This window comes from Schistocerca americana, chromosome 2, assembly GCF_021461395.2.
Source record: "Schistocerca americana isolate TAMUIC-IGC-003095 chromosome 2, iqSchAmer2.1, whole genome shotgun sequence".
NCBI classification, from domain to species: domain Eukaryota; kingdom Metazoa; phylum Arthropoda; class Insecta; order Orthoptera; family Acrididae; genus Schistocerca; species Schistocerca americana.
In genome coordinates, this window is record NC_060120.1 from 1,094,397,840 (window position 1) to 1,094,423,388 (window position 25,549).

A 25,549-nucleotide genomic window follows, 5' to 3' on the forward strand; every position below is an offset into this window, starting at 1 on the left:
TGTTGCTGGTCATTCCCACATAGAATGCATCACAGTGTAGGCAGGTCAGTTGGTAAATCACGTGGGTGCTTTCACACGTGGCTCTGCCTTTGCTCGTGTACACCTTCCGGGTTACAGGACTGGAGTAGGTGGTGGTAGGAGGCTGCATGGGACAGATTTTACACCGGGGGCAGTTACAAGGATAGGAGCCAGAGGGTAGGGAAGGTGGTTTGGGGATTTCATAGGGATGAACTAACAGGTTACGAAGGTTAGGTGGACAGCGGAAAGACACTCTTGGTGGAGTGGGGAGGATTTCATGAAGGATGGATCTCATTTCAGGGCAGGATTTGAGGAAGTCGTATCCCTGCTGGAGAGCCACATTCAGAGTCTGGTCCAGTCCCGGAAAGTATCCTGTCACAAGTGGGGCACTTTTGTGGTTCTTCTGTGGGGGATTCTGGGTTTGAGAGGATGAGGAAGTGGCTCTGGTTATTTGCTTCTGTACCAGGTCGGAAGGGTAGTTGCAGGATGCGAAAGCTGTTGTCAGGTTGTTGGTGTAATGGTTCAGGGATTCCGGACTGGAGCAGATTTGTTTGCCACGAAGACCTAGGCTGTAGGAAAGGGACCGTTTGATGTGGAATGGGTGGCAGCTGTCATAATGGAGGTACTGTTGCCCCGGAAACCATCCTTGTAACCATTGATGCCACTTCCATATACACAAATATCCCGCACTTCCAGGGCCTCGCTGCGATGGAGCACTTCCCTTCACGCCGATCACCTGCCACCCTACCTAAAACCTCTTTCCTCATTACCTTAGCCAGCTTCATCCTGACCCACAACTTCTTCACTTTTGAAGGCCAGACATACCAACAATTAAAAGGAACAGCCATGGGTACCAGGATGGCCCCCTCGTACGCCAACCTATTCATGGGTCACTTAGAGGAAGCCTTCTTGGTTACCCAAGCCTGCCAACCCAAAGTTTGGTACAGATTTATTGATGACATCTTCATGATCTGGACTCACAGTGGAGAAGAACTCCAGATTTTCCTCTCCAACCTCAACTCCTTTGGTTCCATCAGATTCACCTGGTCCTACTCCAAATCCCATGCCACTTTCCTTGATGTTGATCTCCACCTGTCCAATGGCCAGCTTCACACGTCCGTCCACATCAAACCCACCAACAAGCAACAGTACCTCCATTATGACAGCTGCCACCCATTCCACATCAAACGAATCTGCTCCAGTCCGGAATCCCTGAACCATTATACCAACAACCTGACAACAGCTTTCGCATCCCACAACCACCCTTCTGACCTGGTACAGAAGCAAATAACCAGAGCCGCTTCCTCATCCCCTCAAACCCAGAATCCCCCACAGAAGAACCACAAAAGTGCCCCACTTGTGACAGGATACTTTCCGGGACTGGGCCAGACTCTGAATGTGGCTCTCCAGCAGGGATACAACTTCCTCAAATCCTGCCCTGAAATTAGATCCATCCTTCATGAAATCCTCCCCACTCCACCAAGAGTGTCTTTCCGCCGTCCACCTAACCTTCGTAACCTGTTAGTTCATCCCTATGAAATCCCCAAACCACCTTCCCTACCCTCTGGCTCCTATCCTTGTAACCGCACCCGGTGTAAAAGCTGTCCCATGCACCCTCCTACCACCACCTACTCCAGTCCTGTAACCCGGAAGGTGTACATGATCAAAGGCAGAGCCACGTGTGAAAGCACCCACGTGATTTACAACTGACCTGCCTACACTGTGATGCATTCTATGTGGGAATGACCAGCAACAGACTGTCTATTTGCATGAATGGACACAGGCAGGCAGTGTTTGTTGGTAATGAGGATCACCCTGTGGCTAAACATGCCTTGGTGCACGGCCAGCACATCTTGGCACAGTGTTACACCATCCGGGTTATCTGGATACTTCCCACCAACACCAACCTATCCGAACTCCGGAGATGGGAACTTGCTCTTCAATATATCCTCTCTTCCCGTTACCCACCAGGCCTCAATCTCCGTTAATTTCAAGTTGCCGCCACTCACACCTCACCTGTCATTCAACATCATATTTGCCTCTGCACTTCCGCCTCAACTGACATCTCTGCCCAAACTCTTTGTCTTTAAATATGTCTGCTTGTGTCTGTATATGTGTGGATGGATATGCGTGTGTGTGCGAGTGTATACCCGTCCTTTTTTCCCCCTAAGGTAAGTCTTTCTGCTCCCGGGATTGGAATGACTCCTTACCCTCTCCCTTAAAACCCACTTCCTTTCGTCTTTCCCTCTCCTTCCCTCTTTCCTGATGAGGCAACAGTTTGTTGCGAAAGCTTGAATTTTGTGTGTGTGTGTGTGTGTGTGTATTAGTAAAGTTCGGTGGCAGGAGGAACAAGACTTTTGGTCAGGTGATTACAGGGTTATAAATACAAAATCAAATAGGGTAATGCAGGAGTAGGTTTAATAATCAATAAAAAAATAGGAGTGCGGGTTAGCTACTACAAACAGCATAGTGAACGCATTACTGTGCCCAAGATAGACACGAAGCCAACACCTACTACAGTAGTACAAGTTTATATGCCAACTAGCTCTGCACATGATGAAGAAATTGAAGAAATGTATGATGAGATAAAAGAAATTATTCAGGTAGTGAAGGGAGACGAAAATTTAATAGTCATGGGTGACTGGAATTTGTCAGTAGGAAAAGGGAGAGAAGGAAACATAGTAGGTGAATATGGATTGGGGAGAAGAAATGAAAGAGGAAGCCGCCTGGTAGAATTTTGCACAGAGCATAACTTAATCATAGCTAACACTTGGTTCAAGAATCATAAAATAAGGTTGTATACCTGGAAGAATCCTGGAGATACTGACAGATTTCTGATAGATTATATAATGGTAAGACAGAGATTTAGGAACCAGGTTTTAAATTGCAAGACATTTCCAGGGGCAGATGTGGATTCTGACCACAACCTATTGGTTATGAACTGCAGATTGAAACTGAAGAAACTGCAAAAAGGTGGGAATTTAAGGAGATGGGACCTGGATAAACTGAAAGAACCAGAGGTTGTAGAGAGTTTCAGGGAGAGCATAAGGGAACAATTGACAGGAATGGGGGAAAGAAATACAGTAGAAGAAGAATGGGTAGCTCTGAGGGATGAAGTAGTGAAGGCAGCAGAGGATCAAGTAGGTAAAAAGACAAGGGCTAATAGAAATCCTTGGGTAACAGAAGAAATATTGAATTTAATTGATGAAAGGAGAAAATATAAAAATGCAGTAAATGAAGCAGGCAAAAAGGAATACAAACGTCTCAAAAATGAGATCGACAGGAAGTGCAAAATGGCTAAGCAGGCATGGCTAGAGGACAAATGTAAGGATGTAGAGGCTTGTCTCACTAGGGGTAAGATAGATACCGCCTACAGGAAAATTAAAGAGGTCTTTGGAGAGAAGAGAACCACTTGTATGAATATCAAGAGCTCAGATGGCAACCCAATTCTAAGCAAAGAAAGGAAGGCAGAAAGGTGGAAGGAGTATATAGAGGGTTTATACAAGGGTGATGTACTTGAGGACAATATTATGGAAATGGAAGACGATGCAGATGAAGATGAAATGGGAGATAAGATACTGCGTGAAGAGTTTGACAGAGCACTGAAAGACCTGAGTCGAAACAAGCCCCTGGGAGTAGACAACATTCCATTAGAACTACTGATGGCCTTGGGAGAGCCATTCATGTCAAAACTCTACCATCTGGTGAGCAAGATGTATGAGACAGGCGAAATACCCACAGACTTCAAGAAGAATATAAAAATTCCAATCCCAAGGAAAGCAGGTGTTGACAGATGTGAAAATTACCAAACTATCAGTTTAATAAGTCACAGCTGCAAAATACTAATGTGAATTATTTACAGACAAATGGAAAAACTGGTAGAAGCGGACCTCGGGGTAGATCAGTTTGGATTCTGTAGAAATGTTGGAACACGTGAGGCAATACTAACCTTACGACTTATCTTAGAAGAAAGATTAAGGAAAGGCAAACCTACGTTTCTAGCATTTGTAGACTTAGAGAAAGCTTTTGACAACGTTAATTGGAATACTCTCTTTCAAATTCTGAAGGTGGCAGGGGTAAAATACAGGGAGCGAAAGGCTATTTACAATTTGTACAGAAACCAGATGGCAGTTAGAAGAGTCGAGGGACATGAAAGGGAAGCAGTGGTTGGGAAGGGAGTAAGACAGGGTTGTAGCCTCTCCCCGATGTTATTCAATCTGTATATTGAGCAAGCAGTGAAGGAAACAAAAGAAAAATTTGGAGTAGGTATTAAAATTCATGGAGAAGAAGTAAAAACTTTGAGGTTCGCCGATGACATTGTAATTCTGTCAGAGACAGCAAAGGACTTGGAAGAGCAGTTGAACGGAATGGACAATGTCTTGAAAGGAGGATATAAGATGAACATCAACTAAAGCAAAACGAGGATAATGGAATGTAATCAAATTAAATCGGGTGATGCTGAGGGGATTAGATTAGGAAATGAGACACTTAAAGTAGTAAAGGAGTTTTGCTATTTAGGGAGTAAAATAACTGATGATGGTCGAAGTAGAGCGGATATAAAATGTAGCCTTGCAATGGCAAGGAAATCGTTTCTGAAGAAGAGAAATTTGTTAACATCGAGTATTGATTTAAGTGTCAGGAAGTCGTTTCTGAAAGTATTTGTATGGAGTGTAGCCATGTATGGAAGTGAAACATGGACGATAACCAGTTTGGACAAGAAGAGAATAGAAGCTTTCGAAATGTGGTGCTACAGAAGAATGCTGAAGATAAGGTGGGTAGATCACGTAACTGATGAGGAGGTATTGAATAGGATTGGGGAGAAGAGAAGTTTGTGGGACAACTTGACTAGAAGAAGGGATCGGTTGGTAGGACATGTTTTGAGGCATCAAGGGATCACAAATTTAGCATTGGAGGGCAGCGTGGAGGGTAAAAATCGTAGAGGGAGACCAAAAGATGAATACACTAAGCAGATTCAGAAGGATGTAGGTTGCAGTAGGTACTGGGAGATGAAGAAGCTTGCACAGGATAGAGTAGTATATATATATATATATATATATATATATATATATATATATATATATATATATATATATATAATGGAAGGAAACATTCCACGTGGGAAAAATTATATATAAAAACAAAGATGAGGTGACTTACCGAACAAAAGCGCTGGCAGGTCGATAGACACACAAACAAACACACACAAACACAAACATACACACAAAATTCTGTGTGTATGTTTGTGTTTGTTTGTGTGTCTATCGACCTGCCATCGCTTTTGTTCGGTAAGTCACCTCATCTTTGTTTTTATATATATATATATATATATATATATATATATATATATATATATATATATATATATATATATATATATATATATATCGATAGACACACAAACATACACACAAAATTCAAGCTTTTGCAATAAACGGTTGCTTCGTCAAGAAAGAGGGAAGGAGAGGGAAAGACGAAAGGATGTGGATTTTAAGGGAGAGGGTAGGGAGTCATTCCATCCCGGGAGCGGAAGGACTTACCTTAGGGGGAAAAAAGGACAGGTATACACTCGCACACACACACATATCCATCCGCATATACACAGACACAAGCAGACATTGAAATGTCAATGTGTGACCTCTAGAATTCAGCAGTCACAGTACGCGAGACCCATGCAGGATCCATTTCTACCTCTCACCAATTTTTATGTTAGAGTACACAGTTAAAAAACAAAAATTGGTGCTTCTTCCTCGAGCTTCTGACTACATCTAAGGGAATTTTCACTGTCGTTGCATCAAACATTCCAAAGTAATACCAAACTGTGCATTATTTATGAATGTCCCTCGTACAGATGTCTAACTAATGAGATTGATTGAAAATGCCAAGTAGCTAAGCAGGAATGGCTAGAGGACAAATTGAAAGGCTGTAGAAGCATGCATCACTAGGTGAAAAAGAGATGCTGCCTATAGAAAAATTAAGAGACGTTTGGAGACAAGAAAAGAACTGTGTGAATATCAGAACTTCAGATGGCAGTACAAAGCAAAGAAGGGAAAGCCTTAAGGTGGAAGAAATGTATAGAAATGCTGTCCAAGGTAAATGAATGTTGATAGAACAGTATAGAAAGGGAAGAGAAATTAATTGAAGATAAGATGGGAGGTACACTGTGAGAAGTTTTGACAGAACACTGAATGACTAAGTGGAAATGAGACCCATGGAGTAGAGGTCATTCCCTCCGATTTATTGAGATACTTGGGTAAGCGAGTAATGATGAAACTACACTCCCTGAAAAAACAAAAAACAATTGACCTTGGTGGATATGTGAATGATTAAAACTGCAATTTTCTATGACAGAACGGCCACCAAAGTGTGTTAGTTTTGTTTCCAGAACTGTTGGACTGTTAGGGTATATAAGGGACATAAACAACATCAGATGTTGAGTGACCACTGTGGAGGGCACAGAGATGCTATAAACTTGTGTGAGACAGAGTTATCGGCAAATGACAGTGCTCAAAAGGGGCCTCGTTGTGCATCTCCATTTGGCCAGATGCTGGAACTGGGCAATATTGAGATTTGTGGAGCACTCGGGTGTGACAGTGGCCCACTGTCAGGCCGCACAGGAACTTGGAGGTAGGCATTCTCACCGTGGAGGTTCTGGTCGTCTGTGTCAAAATGCCGAGACACTGCAGTGGAAGATTGCTGTACCGTGCACCGGGCTCGTCGTAACGCCTCCAGGTCTGAGCGTGCTGTCTGAAAAATGAGTAACTGGCTCCCCCCAGCACTTGGCACCATTCTGCATTGTCCATCAGAGACTAGTAGTGGTGCAACTGGAGAACTGCCATCTCACGTCTAGGCTGTCACTGATACCACGACATAAAAGGCCACATTTGGAGTGGTGCTGTGATCAGCGAGCGCAGCTTTCGGCATCGGATCACGATGCCATGCTACCCTGGACGATCGTTGTGAGCGAGTACAGTGGCGACCCTGGGAGAGGTCCCCTTCTTCTGGTGTTTTGAAGAGGCACGGCAGTGTTACTCCCAGTTTCACACTGCCGGGAGTCGTCGAGTACGACTTCAGGTCACGGCCAGTAGTAAATTGAGGGAACTCCGATAGCATAATATACGCCACGGAAATCGTACGTCCTTTACCTCTCTGGTGACATTATTGCAGTCCCACGAGATGGTGCTCCTCACGTGGCAAATGTCTCTGTGAAACCGTCTGTGTAACAGTGAAGTACTCTTGTGGCTGGCGAGATCCCCAGCTCTGTCTCGAGTGACATACGGGACTGGCTCGGACGTTGACTCTGTTCCTCTGCCGGTATCTGGGTTACCGAGGAGAGGATATGACAGCTTTCTGACACCCTTACTGATCAAATCGGTGAATGCATCCAGATCAAAAATGCTGTACCGCCATTACAATAGGGGGTTTGTACTACCAAGTTCTTCTTAATCGTGGCCCAATTTTGTAATTGCAAAAATAAAGTCACACACTGTCTCGATCCTCAAAGTGTCATTTCGTTTCCTCCTGCCCTTCTGGTTGCTTCACTTTTTTGTCAGCTAACCTCGGTGAAGATCACTTTGGGTTCTGGAGAAATGTAGAAACACGCAAGGCCGTACTGAGTGTGTGACTTAGAAGATATTCTGAAGAAAGACAAACTTATATTTATGCCATTTGTAAATTTAGAGAAAAGTTTTGACAATATCGGTTAGAATACACCGCCTGAAATCCTGAAGTTATTTTCAATTTGTACAGAAAACAAACTGCAATTACAAGAAGCAAAGGACACCAAAGGGTAACAGTGATTGAGAAAGTTCTTTTTATATTGAGCGACTCTCCGTCCAATTCAGGTAACAGTAGCTGTAGGAAACCCAGAAGTATCAGTGTAAAACTGAAAGAAATGTCTCCCTCAGATGAGAGTATTAAAATCCTAATGGTAAACTGCCAAAGCATTCACAACAAAGTCCCAGAGATTGAAGTGTTCATGAAGAGCAGTGAAGCTCACATAGGGCTAGGTACAGAAAGCTGGTTGAAAACTGAAATTGATAGCAGTGAGTTTTTTGGAGAAAATTTAAGTGTATATATAAAAAGTGTAGGCAAATGGGAAATGGAGGTGATCTATCTCTCACAGTAGACAAGAACCTCAAATCCACCTAGGTAGAAACTGAAGCTGCATGTGAGATTGTTTTGGCAAGACTCAGTAACAGGGGCGGACATAAAATGATAATTTGATCCTTCTGTCACCCACAAGATTCATCTCCTGATGTAACTCAAATACCTCAGTTCACTTGTAAGTTCCCCAACCGTGCTGTAATCATTACTGAAGACTTTAGCCATTTAACAATCAACTGAGGAAATTAGTCTTGTTAGTGATGGGCATGATGTGAGATCTTGTGGAACTTTACTAAATGCCCACTCATGGTGGAAAGATATTGGATCTAATGGCAACAAATAGACCTTACTTCTTTGAGAATGTACACATCGAAACTGGTATCAGTGACCGTGATGTGGTTGTGGCAACGGTGATTACCAAAGTACAAAGGATGACTAAAACAAGCAGAAAGATGTATATGTTCAGTAAGCTAGCTAGCAAATCAGTAGTTTCATATCTCAGTGAGGAACTGGAAACATTCAGCACAGTGAATGAGCATGTAGAGGAACTATGACTGAAGTTTAAAAGAATAGTTGACATGCACTGGGTAAGTATGTGCCCAATAGAACAGTTCATAATGGGAGGGACTATCCATGGTATATAGTCACTGTAAAGAAGCTTCTAAATACACAGAGACTACTGCATAATAGGTAAAAAACAAAGCACAGGATTGTAGATAGAGAGATACTAAATGAGACGTGTTTGGCTGCCAAGAAAGCTAAGCGTGATGCCTTCAATGACGACCACGGGGGACAGAGCCATCACACTGACATTATCTCAGACGGCGTCGCAATCTGCTCCACCGCGCGACCGTGGCGCGGGCCGCGAACGGCGGAGGGAGCGCGCCGCGGGCGGAGGGTATTTAAATCGGCCGCCGCCGCGACCGAACCCAGTTCCCTCTGAGCAGCCATAGCGTACGGATCTCCGTGCCGGCACGTTCACAGGAGCTCAGTCCGTCAGTTCACCTGATGATGGCGACATGTATGATCGCCGAAATATTGTGCCCGTTGGACACTATAGACCGGCAGCATACCCGTGGATATTTTGATTATCAAATACGCCAGGAGAAACTCAAGAATCATATCCTGAGAAAGTCTGTTAACAAAGTTTCAAGAAACAGTTTCAACTGATGATTAGTAAAATATTATAATGCTCTATGAATCACTCATGTAGGTATTGTGAGAACAAGAGTAGAGTAATTACTGCATGCATGGAGGTATTCAATCATTCTTCCTGCACTCCATATGTGAACTGAATGGGAAGAAATCCTAATAACTGGTGCAATAGGATATACCCTCCACCGTGCACCTCATGATGGTTCACAGAGTGTAGATGTAGATGTAAATGTAGATGTAGTAGGGAGAGAGACAGGGTTGTATCCAATACCCAATATTATTTGTCTGTACAATGAGAAAACTTTGGATGAACTAGAAGGAATTTTCTAAGGGAAATAAAAGTTCAGAGAGAGAAAATAAAAACTTGTCAGTATTATTGTAGGTCTGTAAACATCTGCAAAGAATTTGGAGAATGGATAATGTCTCAGGAAGAGGTTGTAAGAAGACCTTCAGCAAAAGTAAAACAAGAGTAATGAAATGTAGTTAAATTAAATGAGATAATGCTGATATATTAGCAAATGAGACACTAAAACCATCTGATGAATTTTATTATTTCAGCAGCAAAATATCTGATGATGGCTGAAGTAGAGATGGTCTGCAGAGTAGACTGACAATAGTAATAAAGTAATTTCTTAAAAAGAACATTTTATTAACATCTAATATTAAATTAAATGTTAGGAAGTCTTTTCAAGAGGTATTTTGTGTAGAGTTTGGTCTCATACTGAAGTGTGGATGATAAGCAGTTCAGACAAAAGGAGAATAGAAGCTATTGAAATGTGGTGCTACAAAAGAATGCTGAAAATTAGATGGATAGATCACTTAACTAATCAGACGGTACTGAATCAGATTGGTAGAAAAACAAATTTATGGTACAACTTGACTAAAAGGAGGTTGAGACCAGTTTGGTGACAGAGTGGTGAGGGGGAGGGGTAAAAATTGTAGAGAAAGACATAAGTGTGAGTACAGTAAGCCCATTCAGACAGGTGTAACTGGCAGTAGCTGTTTAGAGGTGAAGAGGTTTGCACAAGATAGACTAGTATGGGCAATTGCATCAGTATTCGGACTGAAGACCACAACAATCAGAGGTCTGTAGTGTCTACTCTTCTTTTACTAGTTTTAAAAGGAATTTAATTACTTTGACATTGCTTAAAATTGTAGGAAAACTTGGGTTATTCAGTTTACACAAAAGCAGAATGGCATTTCAAACAGTGGAAACATGTGTTTCTTCAGTTTGACTACAAAGGAACTCTAGTTTACTTTGAACAGATTAAGAAGAAAATTGCATCCAAATCCAAGCTCTTCAATATAATGATTAGATGAGAGTAATGAAGAATTATTGTTTTCATAAGGCATAGGAATTTGAATTTGCTAGTCAGCTAACTTCAAGAGAGGACATTGTCCAAGAGCTTACAAACATTTTCAATTTTGTTTATGTGTATGTTGACTATCAACATCTCAACTACTCGAACAGTGGTTATGTTACTCCTTGCATTATTTGGACATATCAAAATAAATCCTTACTCAGATTTTTTAAAACTAGTTATGTACCTTGTCAAACCAACCCAGGTAATCCAGATGGGGGGGAGGGGGGCAGCAGCTTCTCAATGGTCAATATGTGCTTTTCTCAATTTTTTTGTAATACTTTCTCGGACAGAGCTCACAAAAATGTTCATTGTATTCTGTTTATATCTTTCTCATACACTGAAGTGCCAAAGAAACTGGTATAGGCATGCGTATTCAAATGTAGAGATATGTATACATTCAGAATAAAGCGCTGCAGTCGGCAGTGCCTATATAAGACAACAAGTGTCTGATGCAGTTGTTAGATCGGTTACTGCTGCTACAATGGCATGTTATCAAGATTTAAGAGAGTCTGAACATGGTGTTATGGTCGACACAGCATCTCTGAGATAGCGATAAAGTGGGGACTTTACTGTATGGCCATTTCACGAGTGTACTGTGGGAATCAGTGCAGCCCAAAAAAGATCCTGCAAGAATGAGACAGCATACTGCTGCAGATTTCAGTGCTGGGTCATCAACAAGTGTCAGTGTGCAAACCATTCAACAAAACGTCATTGATACGGGCTTTTGGAGCTGAAGGCCCACTTGTGTATCCTTGATGACTGCATGACACAAGGCTTTACACCTCATCTGGGCCCCTCAGTAATGACATTGGACTGTTGATGACTGGAAACATGTTGCCTGGTCGGATGTATCTCGTTTCAAATTCTATCAAGCAGATGGACATGTATGGGTATGGAAACAACCTCAAGAATCCATGGACCCTGCATGTCAGCAGGGGACTGTTCAAGCTCTGTAATGGTGTGGGAAGTGTGCAGTTGTAGTGATATGGGATCCCTTATATGTCTAGATACGACTCTGACAGGTGACACATATGTAAGGATCCTGTCTGATCGCTGTATCCATTCATGTCCATTGCATTGCGCATTCCAATGGACTTGGGCAATTCCAGGAGGACAATGTGACATCCCACACATCCAGAAAGTTGCTACAAAGTGGCTCCAGGAACACTCTTCTGAGTTCAAACAGCTCCACTGGCCACCAAACTCCCCAGACATGGATATTATTGAGTATATCTGGGATGCCTTGCAACATACTGTTCATACTCTTATGGATTTATAGACAATCCTGCTGGATTCATGCTGTCCATTCCCTCCAGCACTACTTCAGACATTAGTCAAGTCCATGCCACATCATGTTGCGCCACTTCTGTGTACTCGCGGAGACCCTACACGATATTAGGCAGGTATACCAGTTTCTTTGGCTCTTCAGTGTATCTTTCATCATATGTATCTGATGAGACAGGAAGTAACAATCCTACAGAGATTTTGTAACTTCTTTCATAATTGTGAGATATAAAAAGTATTATTAATGCTTTCTGTTCAGCATGTGTTACTTAAGTAACTGAAATACTTTCTGATTATATTTTGCAGCCAATTTGTGGAAGCTTGTTTTGGACCATTCTCTGCACAGCTTGCTAAAGTTGGACCCTATCTTGCTTTAGAGAAAGAAGTCCAGGATTTAATCACTGCATTACATGAAAAGCTGGAAAGGCGGCGAAGGGATCTGCAAACTGGCCTCAGTGTAGGAATGCGCAGTAAAATAAAACTTACAACAGTAGATCTCAAGGTAAAGCTGTAGGCTACAGTTATAAATGAATCACTCTAAAATAGGTAGATATCTTCTGCACCATTTTCTGGAAAGCATTGAAGCCCTCAAACCTCACTCTTTATTGATAGTTTCAAGTTACACGAATCTGTTATTTGATTTAATTACTTAATAATTGTAAATGTAAAATAAAATTAAATTTTAGGAGCAGGAATAATCTTTTATCCATTTCCACACTGAAGCCAAAGAAAAGCTGCAAGCACTGAAGAATTACACACAAATCTTGTTTTTCTTGTTGAACTGCTAACAGAGTAAAAAAAAAATCCCTAGTTGTTTGGAGTTTCAGTGGTCATGTTATTTGTTGCTATGTCTGTACAATGTTCACCACTGTAAGCAGTAGTAAAAATTGTTTTTAAAATTCCAATAGATTTTTCTTCAGCATACTCTCAGTTAAAGGTGTTCTTGTAGAACATAATTACCTCTGCTGGAAATTATAGTTAGCATTATACATTTTTGTTCTGGACATAAAATCAACCTCAGTATAAGAAATTATGATTGTTATTTGATAAAATCCTTTTAAAAAGGTTTGAAAATTTATGCCCACAAACACAATTGCTAGCAAAGGATTATTTTAAAAAGTCCACCTTATGCAATACATAATTACTTCTTTGTAGTCACTCCATATGTGTTTTGTAATTTTATGTTCTAGCTTTACCAGGTAACTTGTTGATTGTGTCAGATATAAGTAATAGCTTTCATTGTTAGTTGCTTCCATTTACAGAGTAAATAGGTGTATTTCTTTAAGCTTCACATTATTTTCTCATTTCATCTTCATAGCTACATGTACATCTGCGTTTACATACATACTCCGCAAGCCACCATAGGTGGAGTGTAGCTTGTACCACTACTAGGCGTTTCCTTTCCTGCTCCACTCTCAAATGGAATGAGGGAAAATTGCTATTTATAGGCCTCCATTGTTGTTGTTGTTGTCATCATCGTCTTCAGTCCAAAGACTGGTTTGATACAGCTCTCCGTCCTACTCTATTCTGTGCAAGCTTCTTCATCTCCAAGTAATAACCACAGCTTACATCCTTCTGAATCTCCTTTCTCTTTTCATCTCTTGGTTTCCTTCTGCAATTTTTACCCCCAATACTTCCCTCCCATACTAAATTGGTGATTGCTTGATGTCTCAAAATGTGTCCTACCAACTGATTCCTTCTTCTAGTCAGGTAGTGCCATAAATTTCTTTTCATCCCAGCTCAACTCAGTTTCTCCTCATTAACTGCGTGATTTACCCATGTAATCCTCAGCATTTTTCTGCAGCATCATGTTTCAAAAGCTCCTTCTCTTCTTGTCTAAACTGTCTAAACCGTTTGTCCATGTTTCACTCACATACATGGCTTCACTCCATACAAATACTTTCAGAAAATACTTCCTAACACTTAAGTCCATATTCAGTGTCAACCAATTTCTCTTCTTCAGAAATGTTTTTCTTGCCATTGCCAGTCTGCATTTTATATCCTCTTTGCTTCAACCATCATCAGTTATTTTGCTGCCCAAGTAGCAAACATCATCTACTAATTTAAGTGTCTCATTTCCTAATCTAATTTCCTCAGCATCAACTGATTTAATTCGACTACATTCCATTATCTTTATTTCGCTTTTGTTGATGTCTGTCTTATATCAGGGTGTCTACGCCCCAGGACAACTGATAATTCCAGGAAAAACCAGGGAATTTTTTTCATCCGGGAAAAACCTGGGAATTTGTTAAAATTATGGGAATTTTTCATTGTTTCAGTTTTCAGTTACATTTTTGTAATTTTGATTATTAAGAACTGATACTCTAATCAAGGAGTTTACTGTATCCTGTTATTGCAGAATAATACTGCAGCAATAAAACATAAACGAGAGGAAAGAACCACAATAAAATGTAAGTTGCTAAGAAAATGCGCCATTTACGACAACAAAATACAGTTCATACACCAGCATCTGCGAGCAACAGAATGTGTCAAAGGCTTAAAGAACGAAGACTATGCAGTACTTCATAACAACAAACTGCTTCCAATGAGTGTGACATCGTAACTACAGTAGAGTCTTGATTATCCAGTCTTTGGCTATCCAACCTTCTGTGTTATCCAACCCTTTCATTGTGCCGGCCGTGCGCCAGCTGACAACAGTTCAGTGGCTAATGTGTTGTTTGTTGATACTCAGTTCATTGTCGCCATCTGCTACTCCTCACTACTCAATGCTAACTTAGATATGTAGTGGAGTGAACATGTTGCACTTTGTTTATTGTAAAAATTTGTGGTGATGACTTCAAAACAGAAAAAGGTGGTCGTTTCAGTGGAAGAAAAACTTAAAGCTTTAAAAAGAATAGACAATGGTGAAACTTTATTAAAAGTGGCACAAGATTATATCATCGGGAAAACAACAGTTGGAGACTGGAAAAGGAACCGCAATGAAATTGAGAAGTGGTATTCTCAGCGAGCAACCTTGGCTGTTTTGGAAGATCGGAAAACCATGAAAAAATGTGATTATGAAAAAGTAAGTGAAACTTTGTTGCTATGGTTTACTGAACATAGAGATAAAGGTGTATCCATGTCGGGACCTATTTTGCAGAAAAAAGCCTTAAAGTTTTGTAACGAACTAAACGAAAGTGAACCTGATTTCACAGCTAGTCTAGGCTGGCTCGATAGATGGAAGAAAAGATACAGAATTCAGCAACTTAATGTCTGTGGTGAGAAGCCTTCAGCAAATTTTGAAGCTGTTCAATTGTTTAGGAATAAACTTCACTAGGTATTGGACAAGGAAAACTTAACAGGCGATCAAATTTTTAACTGCCACGAGACTGGTCTCAATTACAAAATGTTACCAGAAGAAACATTAGCATCGAAGGCCGAAAAGGCAGCACCAGGCTACAAACATAGTAAAGAAAGAGTGACAATTCTTGCATGCAGTAACACCACAGCCAAATTTGAAAATGAAACTGTCTATGAAAGGTAAGCAAAAAAAACTGAGAGCATTTAAAAATGTATCTAAAAATGCTTTACCGGTGAAATATTACAACCAAAAAAATGCTTGGATGATCTCAGACATTTTTATAGAATGTTTTTTTAATGAGTTCGTGCCACAAACTGTAAAGTTTTTGAAAGCCAACAACTTGCCTCACAAAGCACTGTTGCTTCTAGACAATGCCACTTGTCATCCTAATGAAGATGAACTTCAAGATCAAGATATAAAGGCCATGTTTTTGCCTCCAAATGACACATCCTTATGGACCAAGGGACCTTAGAGACAGTGAAGAGAAACTACCGCAGAAACTAGCTTTCCTCTTTAATTAATGCTATGGACAAGGGAGAAGACATGCTAGAGCAGTTGCACCGTATTAATTTGAAAGACGTAGCTTATGACATGGCCCAGTCTCGGGAGAGTGTTGGAGCAAATACAACTGCAAAATCCTGGAAAATTTTGCTACAGGAAAATTCTCCAGATGATGAAAATCTACAGCAGCAGACTGAACCAGAAAACACTACCCCGCTTTCATCGTTATGAAAAGTTCTGGGATGTGCTGATGCCACAGAAGATGACATAAATGAATGGATTGTCCAAGATGAAGAATTTGAAGTGACAGATGAAGAAATAGTCAACATGGTAAACAAGAAGGAAGAAGACGAAGAAGCGGATGTTGTGGAGGAAAGTGCGCCCAAGATTTCTCACAGCGAAGGACACAAGGCCTTAGAAATTGCTTTAAAGTCTGTAGAGCAACTGGAGGAAACATCATCTACCGAGGTTTTACTTGTTAAGAGACTACATGATTTAGTGGCAAAAAAAAAAAAGCAGGCAAACAAAAGACAATTACTAACTTCTGCACACAGTAAATATCTATTCAGTCTAATTTGATTTGTATTGTACTAAATGTTTAACTCATTTAGCCTACTTTAATTTTTGTGTTTTTTTTTTTTTTTTTTATTATTTTCCGTGTCATCTGACCTGCCCGCTTATCCAACCTTGCCATGGCCAGTTTAGGTTGGAGACTCTACTGTATTTACTTTAGGTTCGTTTGAGCGGTTGCCAGAGGGCCCATGCGCATGAGCAGTTGAGTCGCGTATCTTGCTACTTGAAGTGGGCTGTTAGTTGTATCAGTAGTAACAACAAGCTGCCAGATGCTACACGGAAAAATTTTTCTTATGCACCCAATCTTCTCCACGTGACCCATGTTTACGTATTGTGATTTGCTGTTTTTCCTTGTTTAGAGCTTTCATGACAAATGAAAATAAAATGGATATCTGTGGCCGGGAGTTATCAAACGAATTAAAGTACATTCACATAACTACAGAAGGCTAAAATATGTTATTAGTCACAGTTTTCTGATTTTATTGCATTTCATTTCCATGTTTCGGGCAGTCTTTCAGAACAATGAAGTTATTTTTGTCGGTTTGCTAAAGAAATTTGACCTTTACTAATTTTTTCCGCAGAGGCTGTCAGTTTTTTTGGCTAGTTTCAACTGTTTGCTGTATTTCAAGTACATGTTTTCATCCTCTGGCACATATGGCATTATGCCATAATAAAGAACCAAACATGAGATAATACAGTGCTGATACAACAAGAAAATTTGCATCCTGAAAACTGCACTGAATAACTTAAAATCAGGTTGGGGCTTCGATTTGTCTAAAACAACCAACACACTCACTCATGTACTTAATAGTGGCCTGAATAAATGGAGTGCTGTGCATCCGGTAATTCAGAAGTTAGTCTTCGCATACTGCTGTGTACATAGGGTCAGAGGAGTCCAAAACAAACAAAAGTTGGGTGGTCTGTAATGTCGTGATTGTTTTGCACTTTTCTGAAATCTTATTAAACGAAAAATTGTAAGTAAAAGTGAATAAATTCATTTTGCTGTTTTACTTACCTTTGTTTACCTTTTTTCTTCAAACTTGATTTTTTCTGAGAAAGGGAATGTAAGAAAACAAACACATTCATTTTTCTCTCAATTTTCTATGGAATTTATTTTATGTACATGCAAATAACTGTAAATACGCGAATTTACTGTAGTGATTTTTCCTCTGTTTACATTTTTTTATTTTCTCGTAATTTTATACGAATTTCATAGTAAAATTTCTATTTTTTGTAATCTTTATATGGAAAAAAGTGAGCAAGAAATTAAAATTTGGAATAGTAAAAGGAAATTGTAGGTACTTGCTAACTTTCTTAATGAATCTCTATGAATCTCAACATACGAATTAGCATTTTAAGGTGAATTACACATTTTAGTATAGTTTACTTAATTCCGATGGTCTTGGAGTATTCTGTAATCCTCTGTTTCTGTAAGATTTGTTAAAGCTGTATACATACAAATATATGGGCTTCTTGCGTTATCATAGCTGGTGCTCTCTGGCAACTGCTGAAATGCAGCTATTTCTAACAGGTTGCTGGAAAATATTGCGAATGGTGGTTTGAAAAGAGTTGCTTTCAAAGTGAATTTCCTTTTACGCAAGATGAATTATGTTATGTGTGTGAATGTGCAAGCAACGTCTTGAATCACACAGCGTTTGACTCTCATTTAAAACTTAATACTTTGAGGACCAGCCACTTACAAGAACTTCGGGCCCAGAAGACCAGACATTTCTGTCTTTATTTAAAATTTTACTGGAACATTTGTGTGATGTATCTTAGTAACACACACACACACAAAATTGTATTTGAAAGCTTAGCTTTTCCTGTAGCTATACTATGAATATTAATTTGTTTGTTCACGCTACTTAACAGTGGTATTGCTATTGGCTGACTACCTCATGTGTCCTATGCTCTGAATATCTGCTGTCATCGGCTGGTGAGATCTTTATTTATTTTATTTACTTATTTGAGATACATATTCCATAGCTCCAGTATGGCGTGATTATGCATGGATGTGGAACAAGTCAAAGCAGATACAGTATAGATATCATACAATACAATACATAGTGGTATATTACCATAGTAGATGAATGATTCAAAACTGGTACAATACAATAATATAATAGAGATAATAAACAATACAATACAAAAATACAAAAGTGAGAAAAAACAATACAGATATAATGACAAAGAAAATAAACTGAATTGCTACTCAAATTATTTATCTCTGCTGAAGAATTCATCTGAAGAGTAGAAACATTTTTCCAGTAGGAATTCCTTTTAGCTTTTCTTTGAATAGGGTTTTACTTTCTGTCAGACACTTACTCGGGAGTGCGTTAAAGATTTTTGTACTTGCGTACTTTACCCCTTTTTGTACCAGAGACAGATTTTTTCCATTCACAGTGGTTATCACCTTACCATCTTGCGTTATAATGATGGTATGCCTCATTTGTTTCATATTCAGAGGAATTGAGAAGTGTGAAAGCCATGAGTGAGAGGAGATATTGTGAGGTACTGGTTAATATACCTAACTGTTTAAAAAGGTTGCGACATGGGGATCTTAGAGGAACACTACACATAATTTGGACTACTTTTTTCTGGCTTACAAAAATTTTTTTTGAAAGTGGTGAGTTGCCCCAAAAGATTATTCCATAGCACATCACTGAATGAAAGCAGCCAAAATATGCAGACTTTGATACATTGATGTCTCCAATTTTGGAGATTATTCAGATGGCAAATGTTGCTGAGGTAAGCTTTTTTAGTGCTTCCTGTATGCGGAATTCCAAGTTGAGCTGGTTATCTATGCGAACGCCTAGGAAATTTGTGCACTGAATGGTCTTTAACTCTTGGCTCGTGTGTGCAATTTCAATCCCTTCTGTGCTTATGTAACTGGATTGGAACTGCATGTAATTTGTTTTACTGACGTTTATTGCTAGAGAATTTGCTGTGAACCAGTTCATAGCATTTGCAAGTGCTTGGTTGGCATTTAACTCTACATCAGTGAAGATTTTGCTGGCTGTCACTATACTTGTGTCATCTGCAAGCATTGTGATATTGCTAGCACTGTTGGAGGACAGGGGTAGGTCATTAATGTATATAATAAATAGGAGGGGACCAAGGGCTGACCCTTGTGGAACTCCATGATGTACTGTTACCCAGTTAGATTCTACCTCTCCTTCTTGTAGATTGTTAACACCTAATACTATTTTTTGTTGTCTGACTTCTATATATTACCTGAGTCAGTTCCCATTTGTCCACGGATTCTGTATTGGGCTGCTTTTCCTAAAAGTATTCTGTGATCGACGCAGTCGAAAGCCTTAGTCAGGTCACAGAATAAACCAACAGGTAATTTTTTCTTGTCAAGGCATTCTAAAATGTTATTTGTAAGTGCGTAAATTGCTTCAGTTGTAGATATACCTGATCTGAAACCAAATTGTTGTTTACTAATTAGTGCAAATTTTTCAAGGTGATTGACAATCCTGACATATATTAATTTTTCAAAGACTTTAGAAAATGCTGTTACAAGAGAGATAGGATGATAGTTGGAAACATTTGTGGAATCACCTTTTTTGTAGAGGGGCTTCACAGTAACTTACTTCATTCTGTCGTGGAAGACACCTTGATTTAGAGAGGCATTGAATATATGAGCTAGAACTTTAGAGTTGATTACAGCTGGTTTTTAGCAGTTTGCTGGAAATATTGTCTACACCCTATGAATTTTTACTTTTTAGAGAAACTATGGTTTTTCTTACTTCTTGCACAGTTATGGGGGCCATATCTATCATGTATGTAGAGTTACGGAAAAGTTCTTTCATAGATTTTATTGCCTTTTCTGAAGAGCCATTGCATGCTGTTTTCTTGGCAACAGTTAAAAAGTGCTCATTAAATATTTTAGCTACAATATCTTGATTTTGAACTAGCTTACCTTCATTGTTAAGAGCAATATTTTGAGTCTTGTTGGGGTAATTTGCACCAGTCTCATTTCATGTCACTTTCCATATAGTTTTGATTTTATTAGTGTAGTTAATTTTTGAGCACAGTTACATACTTTTTGATTTCTGAATGACTTTGTTCAATATTTTACAGCATTTTTTATAGGTATTTAAAAGTTTAGGGTCACCTGTTTTTTTTTTTTGAGGCAATGCACAACTGTCTCTTTCTTTTGCATGAAATCCTAATTCCAGTGGTAACCCAAGGCTTGTTGGTGGATTTTTTAGTATGGGTTTTATATATTCTTTTTAGGAAAGTACTTTCAAATATTAGAACCACTTCATTACTGAAAAGGTTGTATTTGGAATTGGCATTTTCTGCTTTATATACTGGACCCCAGTCTACGTTTTGGAGATGCAATTTAAACATCTCAGTAGTTTTGTCGGTAGATTTCCCAGTAATTTTCCAGTTGGGACCACTATTAATGTCACAAATACTTGAATTGCTAATGGTGAGTCTTTGTCCATCATGGTCAGAGAGACCATTCAGGACTTGCCTAAGAGCTATGTCATCAATCTTGGTTATGTTAATAAATATATTATCAATTAATGATTTTGTTCATGAAGTTATTCACGTGGGAAAATGTACAACAGAAGCAAGATTATATGAGGACATCAAGTTCTCAAGGTCTATTCTGTTTCTGGAGTTCGTTAGGAAATTTGCATTGAAGTCTCCAACAACTATGTCATCTCTACTGAGTGTAAATATGTGTAATAAGAACGCATCTAACTGTTTAAAAAAAAATGTTAAATTTTCCTGAAGGTGTCCTGTATGAAGCTACTACTGCTATATAAGAATTATTTAAAGCCAGCTCTATGGCACATACTTCAAACTGTTGAGCTATAGAAAAATTCTGCACATTAATTACACTACATGTGATGCTGTTTCTGACATATATCGCTACTCCACCTTTTTCTATGAATTTTCTACAGTAAGATGTTGCTAAGCAGTAATTATCTATAGCAAGTTTTTCAATATCTGATATAACATGGTGCTCACTAAAGCACAGAACATGGGCACAATCTATACCTTGTGGCTCCTGGATATTAATTAAGAGTTCATTAATCTTGTTGCTCAGGCTACATATGTTTTGATGGTAAATAGTCAGATTTTGATTTCCAGAACCACTTACACATTTATCCCTAAACAAGAAATATCAGTTGACAGAGTGAGTTTGGTATTTTTCACTATCCATTTATTCAAGTTGGTCTGTTTCCATGTACTGGGAGGCTGGGAAGAATCAGCTTTACCTGCTTTTTTAAGCAGCCATTTGTCCAATGTCGTCTGTCTGTACTCATTACATTCCCGCAGTCTTCTTGTGTTGTGGAGCACTCATTCTTTGAATGTGTGTGTTTTGAGTATACATTGTTCCTAGCATTTACGACAATTTCACAAATAATGGATGCTAAGTGACATTTTCCGTGCTGATTGAGGTGGAGGCCTTGAGTGGTGTAAAGTTCTCTACTAAAATTTTGCACATTAACCATTTGTACATTTGCATAACCATTGCAAATTTCTGCATATTGACTGTTTGTATATGCTACTGCCCTGTTAAGACACGAGAATTGAGGCAAGTCATACCTGTGTGGAATATCGAGAACAATGACATTTGAGTCATCTAGATGGTTTAGAGCAGATTTTAAGGCATTAACAGCATGCAGACCATCGTTCTGTGCAACATCATTGCATCACTACAAATTAGAATGAAGTCTTCCTTCATTGTGTTTCGAGAAATATTGTTTACAGTTGAAAGCACTATGTCAAAATGAGCGCCAGGTTTAATAAAACCTGAAGCATTTACTTTACTGTTTACACTTCTTATTTTGTGTGCAATGCCTCTAAGGGGACTATCACCCATTAAATATACATTTATTCTTCTTGCTGCATTTGTTGTGTCAGTTAAATTAATTGTCATCTTGAATGTTGAATTTACCTCGCTTCTCTTTACGAGTGATGGTTTTGGCTGGCGAGGTTCCACATTTTGCTTAATAACAGGCTTTTCTTTCAGATGGTGCACAATTTGATCTTTTGTAGATAGGCCTACCGTTTTTTGGAACATGGCAGGAGAATTTGTTACTAAAGATGACGGAATGTTCATGCTATGGTTAGCCTTACCGGTACACCCAGAATGTGTTGGAATACTTGAAATGGTGATGGAATCTTTGGTCACTGTGTACACTTTATCTCTGTCATATTCACTTATGCCCTGATTGGCAGTTTTTAGTTTTCTATGATCATTTTCAAGACATTTGTGTCTATCACCTATCACTTTGTTTTCTGCCAAGGATCTGTGCACAATTTCTTGCAACAAATTAATAGTTTCACCTAGTTTTGCTTTGTCAGGATGGACTTCACATGTTACACACTTACATTTTGAGCTGGATGATTTTTCACTGCAGATTTTTTGCGTGGCACTAGACTTGAAACTTTGCGAAGCACTTTTGTTGATCATCTTCATGCCATTGATGCCAGATAACATTTGAAAATTCGAAATAATTGGAGGCACAAATTCACTAAACTTCTCAGTCACTGCTGCCATCACATGACATGAGCTGTGATTGGCTCAAAACGCATCAAAATCTCTGTTTCAATGCTTCAGAAACTAACATGCTGCGTTTGGTGGGATTTGACTTAATACTTTGTAATATAAAGATATCCAGCATATAGTAATACGAAAATATGCAGCGTACATGTTGCTGCACATCAAAGATCTTTCCAAAACGCTTTTTTTTTGGGGGGGGGGGGGGGGGGATTTTCTAAAGTGCCAGGAAGTTCTACGCCAGTGTATAAAACCTTAACCATTGAAAGGATTGATAAGTTTTCCAGTTTCAAGGGAAAATATACTGTCACTTAACACAGTAAAAGTATATGTTATCCCAGGAAAAGTGTATTTTTAACTGGGAAATCAGGGAATTTTTTTTTTCCTTGTCCACATATACATCCTGTATATTCTCCTTTCAAGACATCATCCCTTATATTCAACTCCTGTTCCAAGCCTTTTGCTGTCTCTGACAGAATTACGATGTCGTCGGCAAACATCAAAGTTTTTAATTCTTCTCCCTCAACTTTAATTACTACTCCAAATTTCTTTTGGTTTCCTTCACAACTTGTTCAGTGTACAGACTGAAGAACACAGGGAATAGACGACAATTCTATCTTACTCTATTCTCAACCCTTGCTCACTTTCATGTCTGTACAAGTTGTAAATAACCTTTCACTCCTTGTATTTTACTCCTGGCAGCTTCAGAATTTAAAAGAGAGTATTCCAGTCACCATCAACAGAAGCTTTCCTAGGTCTATAGATGCTGTGAATGTAGGTTTGCCTTTCCTTAACCTATTTTCTAAGATAACTCATAGGATCAGTATTGACTCGCATGTTCCTACATTTTTCCAGAATCCAAACTGATCTTCTCCAAGGTCAGTTTCTATAATTTTTTTCCCTTTTTCTGTGAAGAATTTGTGTTAGTATTTTGCAGTGATGACTTACTAGACTGATAGTTCGGTAATATTCACACCTGTCAGCACCTGCTTTCTTTAGAATCGGAATTGTTACATTCGTCATGAAGTCGTAGGGTATTTTGCTTGGCTCATACATCTTGCACACCAAAAATTAACAAAGAAATTCCATGTAACAGCAGCTCTATGAAAAGAAACTTCAATGAAAAAAACAATTAACTGTATTTAGAAATACATTAAGAGAGGTTGAATGGCTTTATGGCAGCTGTATTTCAAGTAGTAGTAACTTTGACAAATTTTTAAGCAGTTTTCTTGGTGTGTTTAATGAAACTTTTCCACTTGGAACCATATGTAACAAAATCACTGGAAAAGTTAAATGGATAACTCTGGGTATAAAAATTTCTAGTGCTAGGAAGAGTCAACTACATAATGAACTGAAATATAATAAAAACAGGTATTTTACCGAATATGTTAGACATTATAAAGCTACCTTCAAAAAGTTGTGAAAGCAGCCAAACAAATGGCAAACAATAAGTTCATTTCACAACATAAAAGTAAAACAAAGGCAGTGTGGTCTCTTGACAAATCAGAGTTAGGTGTTGGAATTAATAGAAATGAAATATCTAGGATTAAAGTAAATGATAGCCTTATTGTAAACTCAGCTCAAATATCGAATCAAAGTAAACCCCTTTCGACTCCAGCAAGGAGCTGAGTATCTCACAGATTTTTAAAAAAAGTCTCAATAAAGCATGTGGAAAATATTATATTATCATCAAAAAATAAAAACTCAGCTGGGTGCAATGGGATACCGACTAAAGTGATTGAAGCAGTGTATCACATAATAGCACCTCCACTAACTAAAATAATTGATCAATCTTTTGAACAGCGATGCTTTCCTGATGCGTTGAAGTATGCCAAAGTCAGACCTCTGTTCAAGAAACGGTCAAGAGAAGACATGGAAAACAATTGTCTTATTTTTATTCTTCAATGTTGTTGAAAGTAGCTGCAAACCAGATACAAAATTTTATTGTAAAAAATGACATTATTATAAATAATCAATTTGGATTCCAACCAGGAAAAAACACCCTAGTTGCAGTAAATAACTTTATTGAAAAGACATGCAAAGCACTGGACTAGAGGAGTTGCTGGCATTTTCTGTGATCTTAATAAAGCTTTCGACTCTGTAAACCATGCCTTGCTTATCTACAAATTAGATAAATGGGATTAAGGGCAATACTCTCAAATGGCTTACATCGTACCTGCAGAACAGGAAACAAAGGGTAACTATCACTTCAAATGTGGTGAATTATTTTTCGAAGTGGAGACAAGGTGTGTCTCAAGGCTCCATTTTGGGGTCAATCTTGTTCCTATCCTGTGTGAATGACTTGTCCACAAATATCAATTCCCCATCAGTTCCGTTTGCAGGCGATATTTCTGTTTTAATTGAAGATGGTGATGCAGAAAAAATCCCAAGCTTCGTTGTGAACACACTGGTTACCGTAGGAAACTGGTTCCAGTTAAATGGATTGAAACTGAACATTGCAAAAACTCATATGGTACATTTCCAAACCAAATGCTCAAAATGTGCAGAGCTTAAAATACAATGTAGTAATCAACTTGTGGAAGAAGCTGACACTGTCAAATTCCTAGGACTAAATGTGGACAAGAACTTGAACTGGAACACACATATTGACTCCTTATCAAATAAACTAAGCAGTTTTGCATTTGCAATGCAGATACTTGGGAACTATACCAAAATGAGTACAATGAGTACACGAAAAATAGCATACCATGGTTATTTTGA

General features: G+C 38.9%; 1 protein-coding gene across 3 annotated transcripts in view; it reads left to right on the forward strand.

The window, feature by feature from the left end:
- Positions 1 to 25,549, forward strand: part of LOC124596496 — an 836,705-nt gene that overhangs the window by 755,680 nt on the left and 55,476 nt on the right. For all 3 annotated transcript variants that reach the window (XM_047135655.1, XM_047135657.1, XM_047135656.1), the window contains one exon: positions 12,231 to 12,426. In XM_047135655.1, coding sequence (XP_046991611.1) covers positions 12,231 to 12,426 — 196 coding nt within the window. The remainder of the gene's footprint in view (positions 1 to 12,230; positions 12,427 to 25,549) is intronic.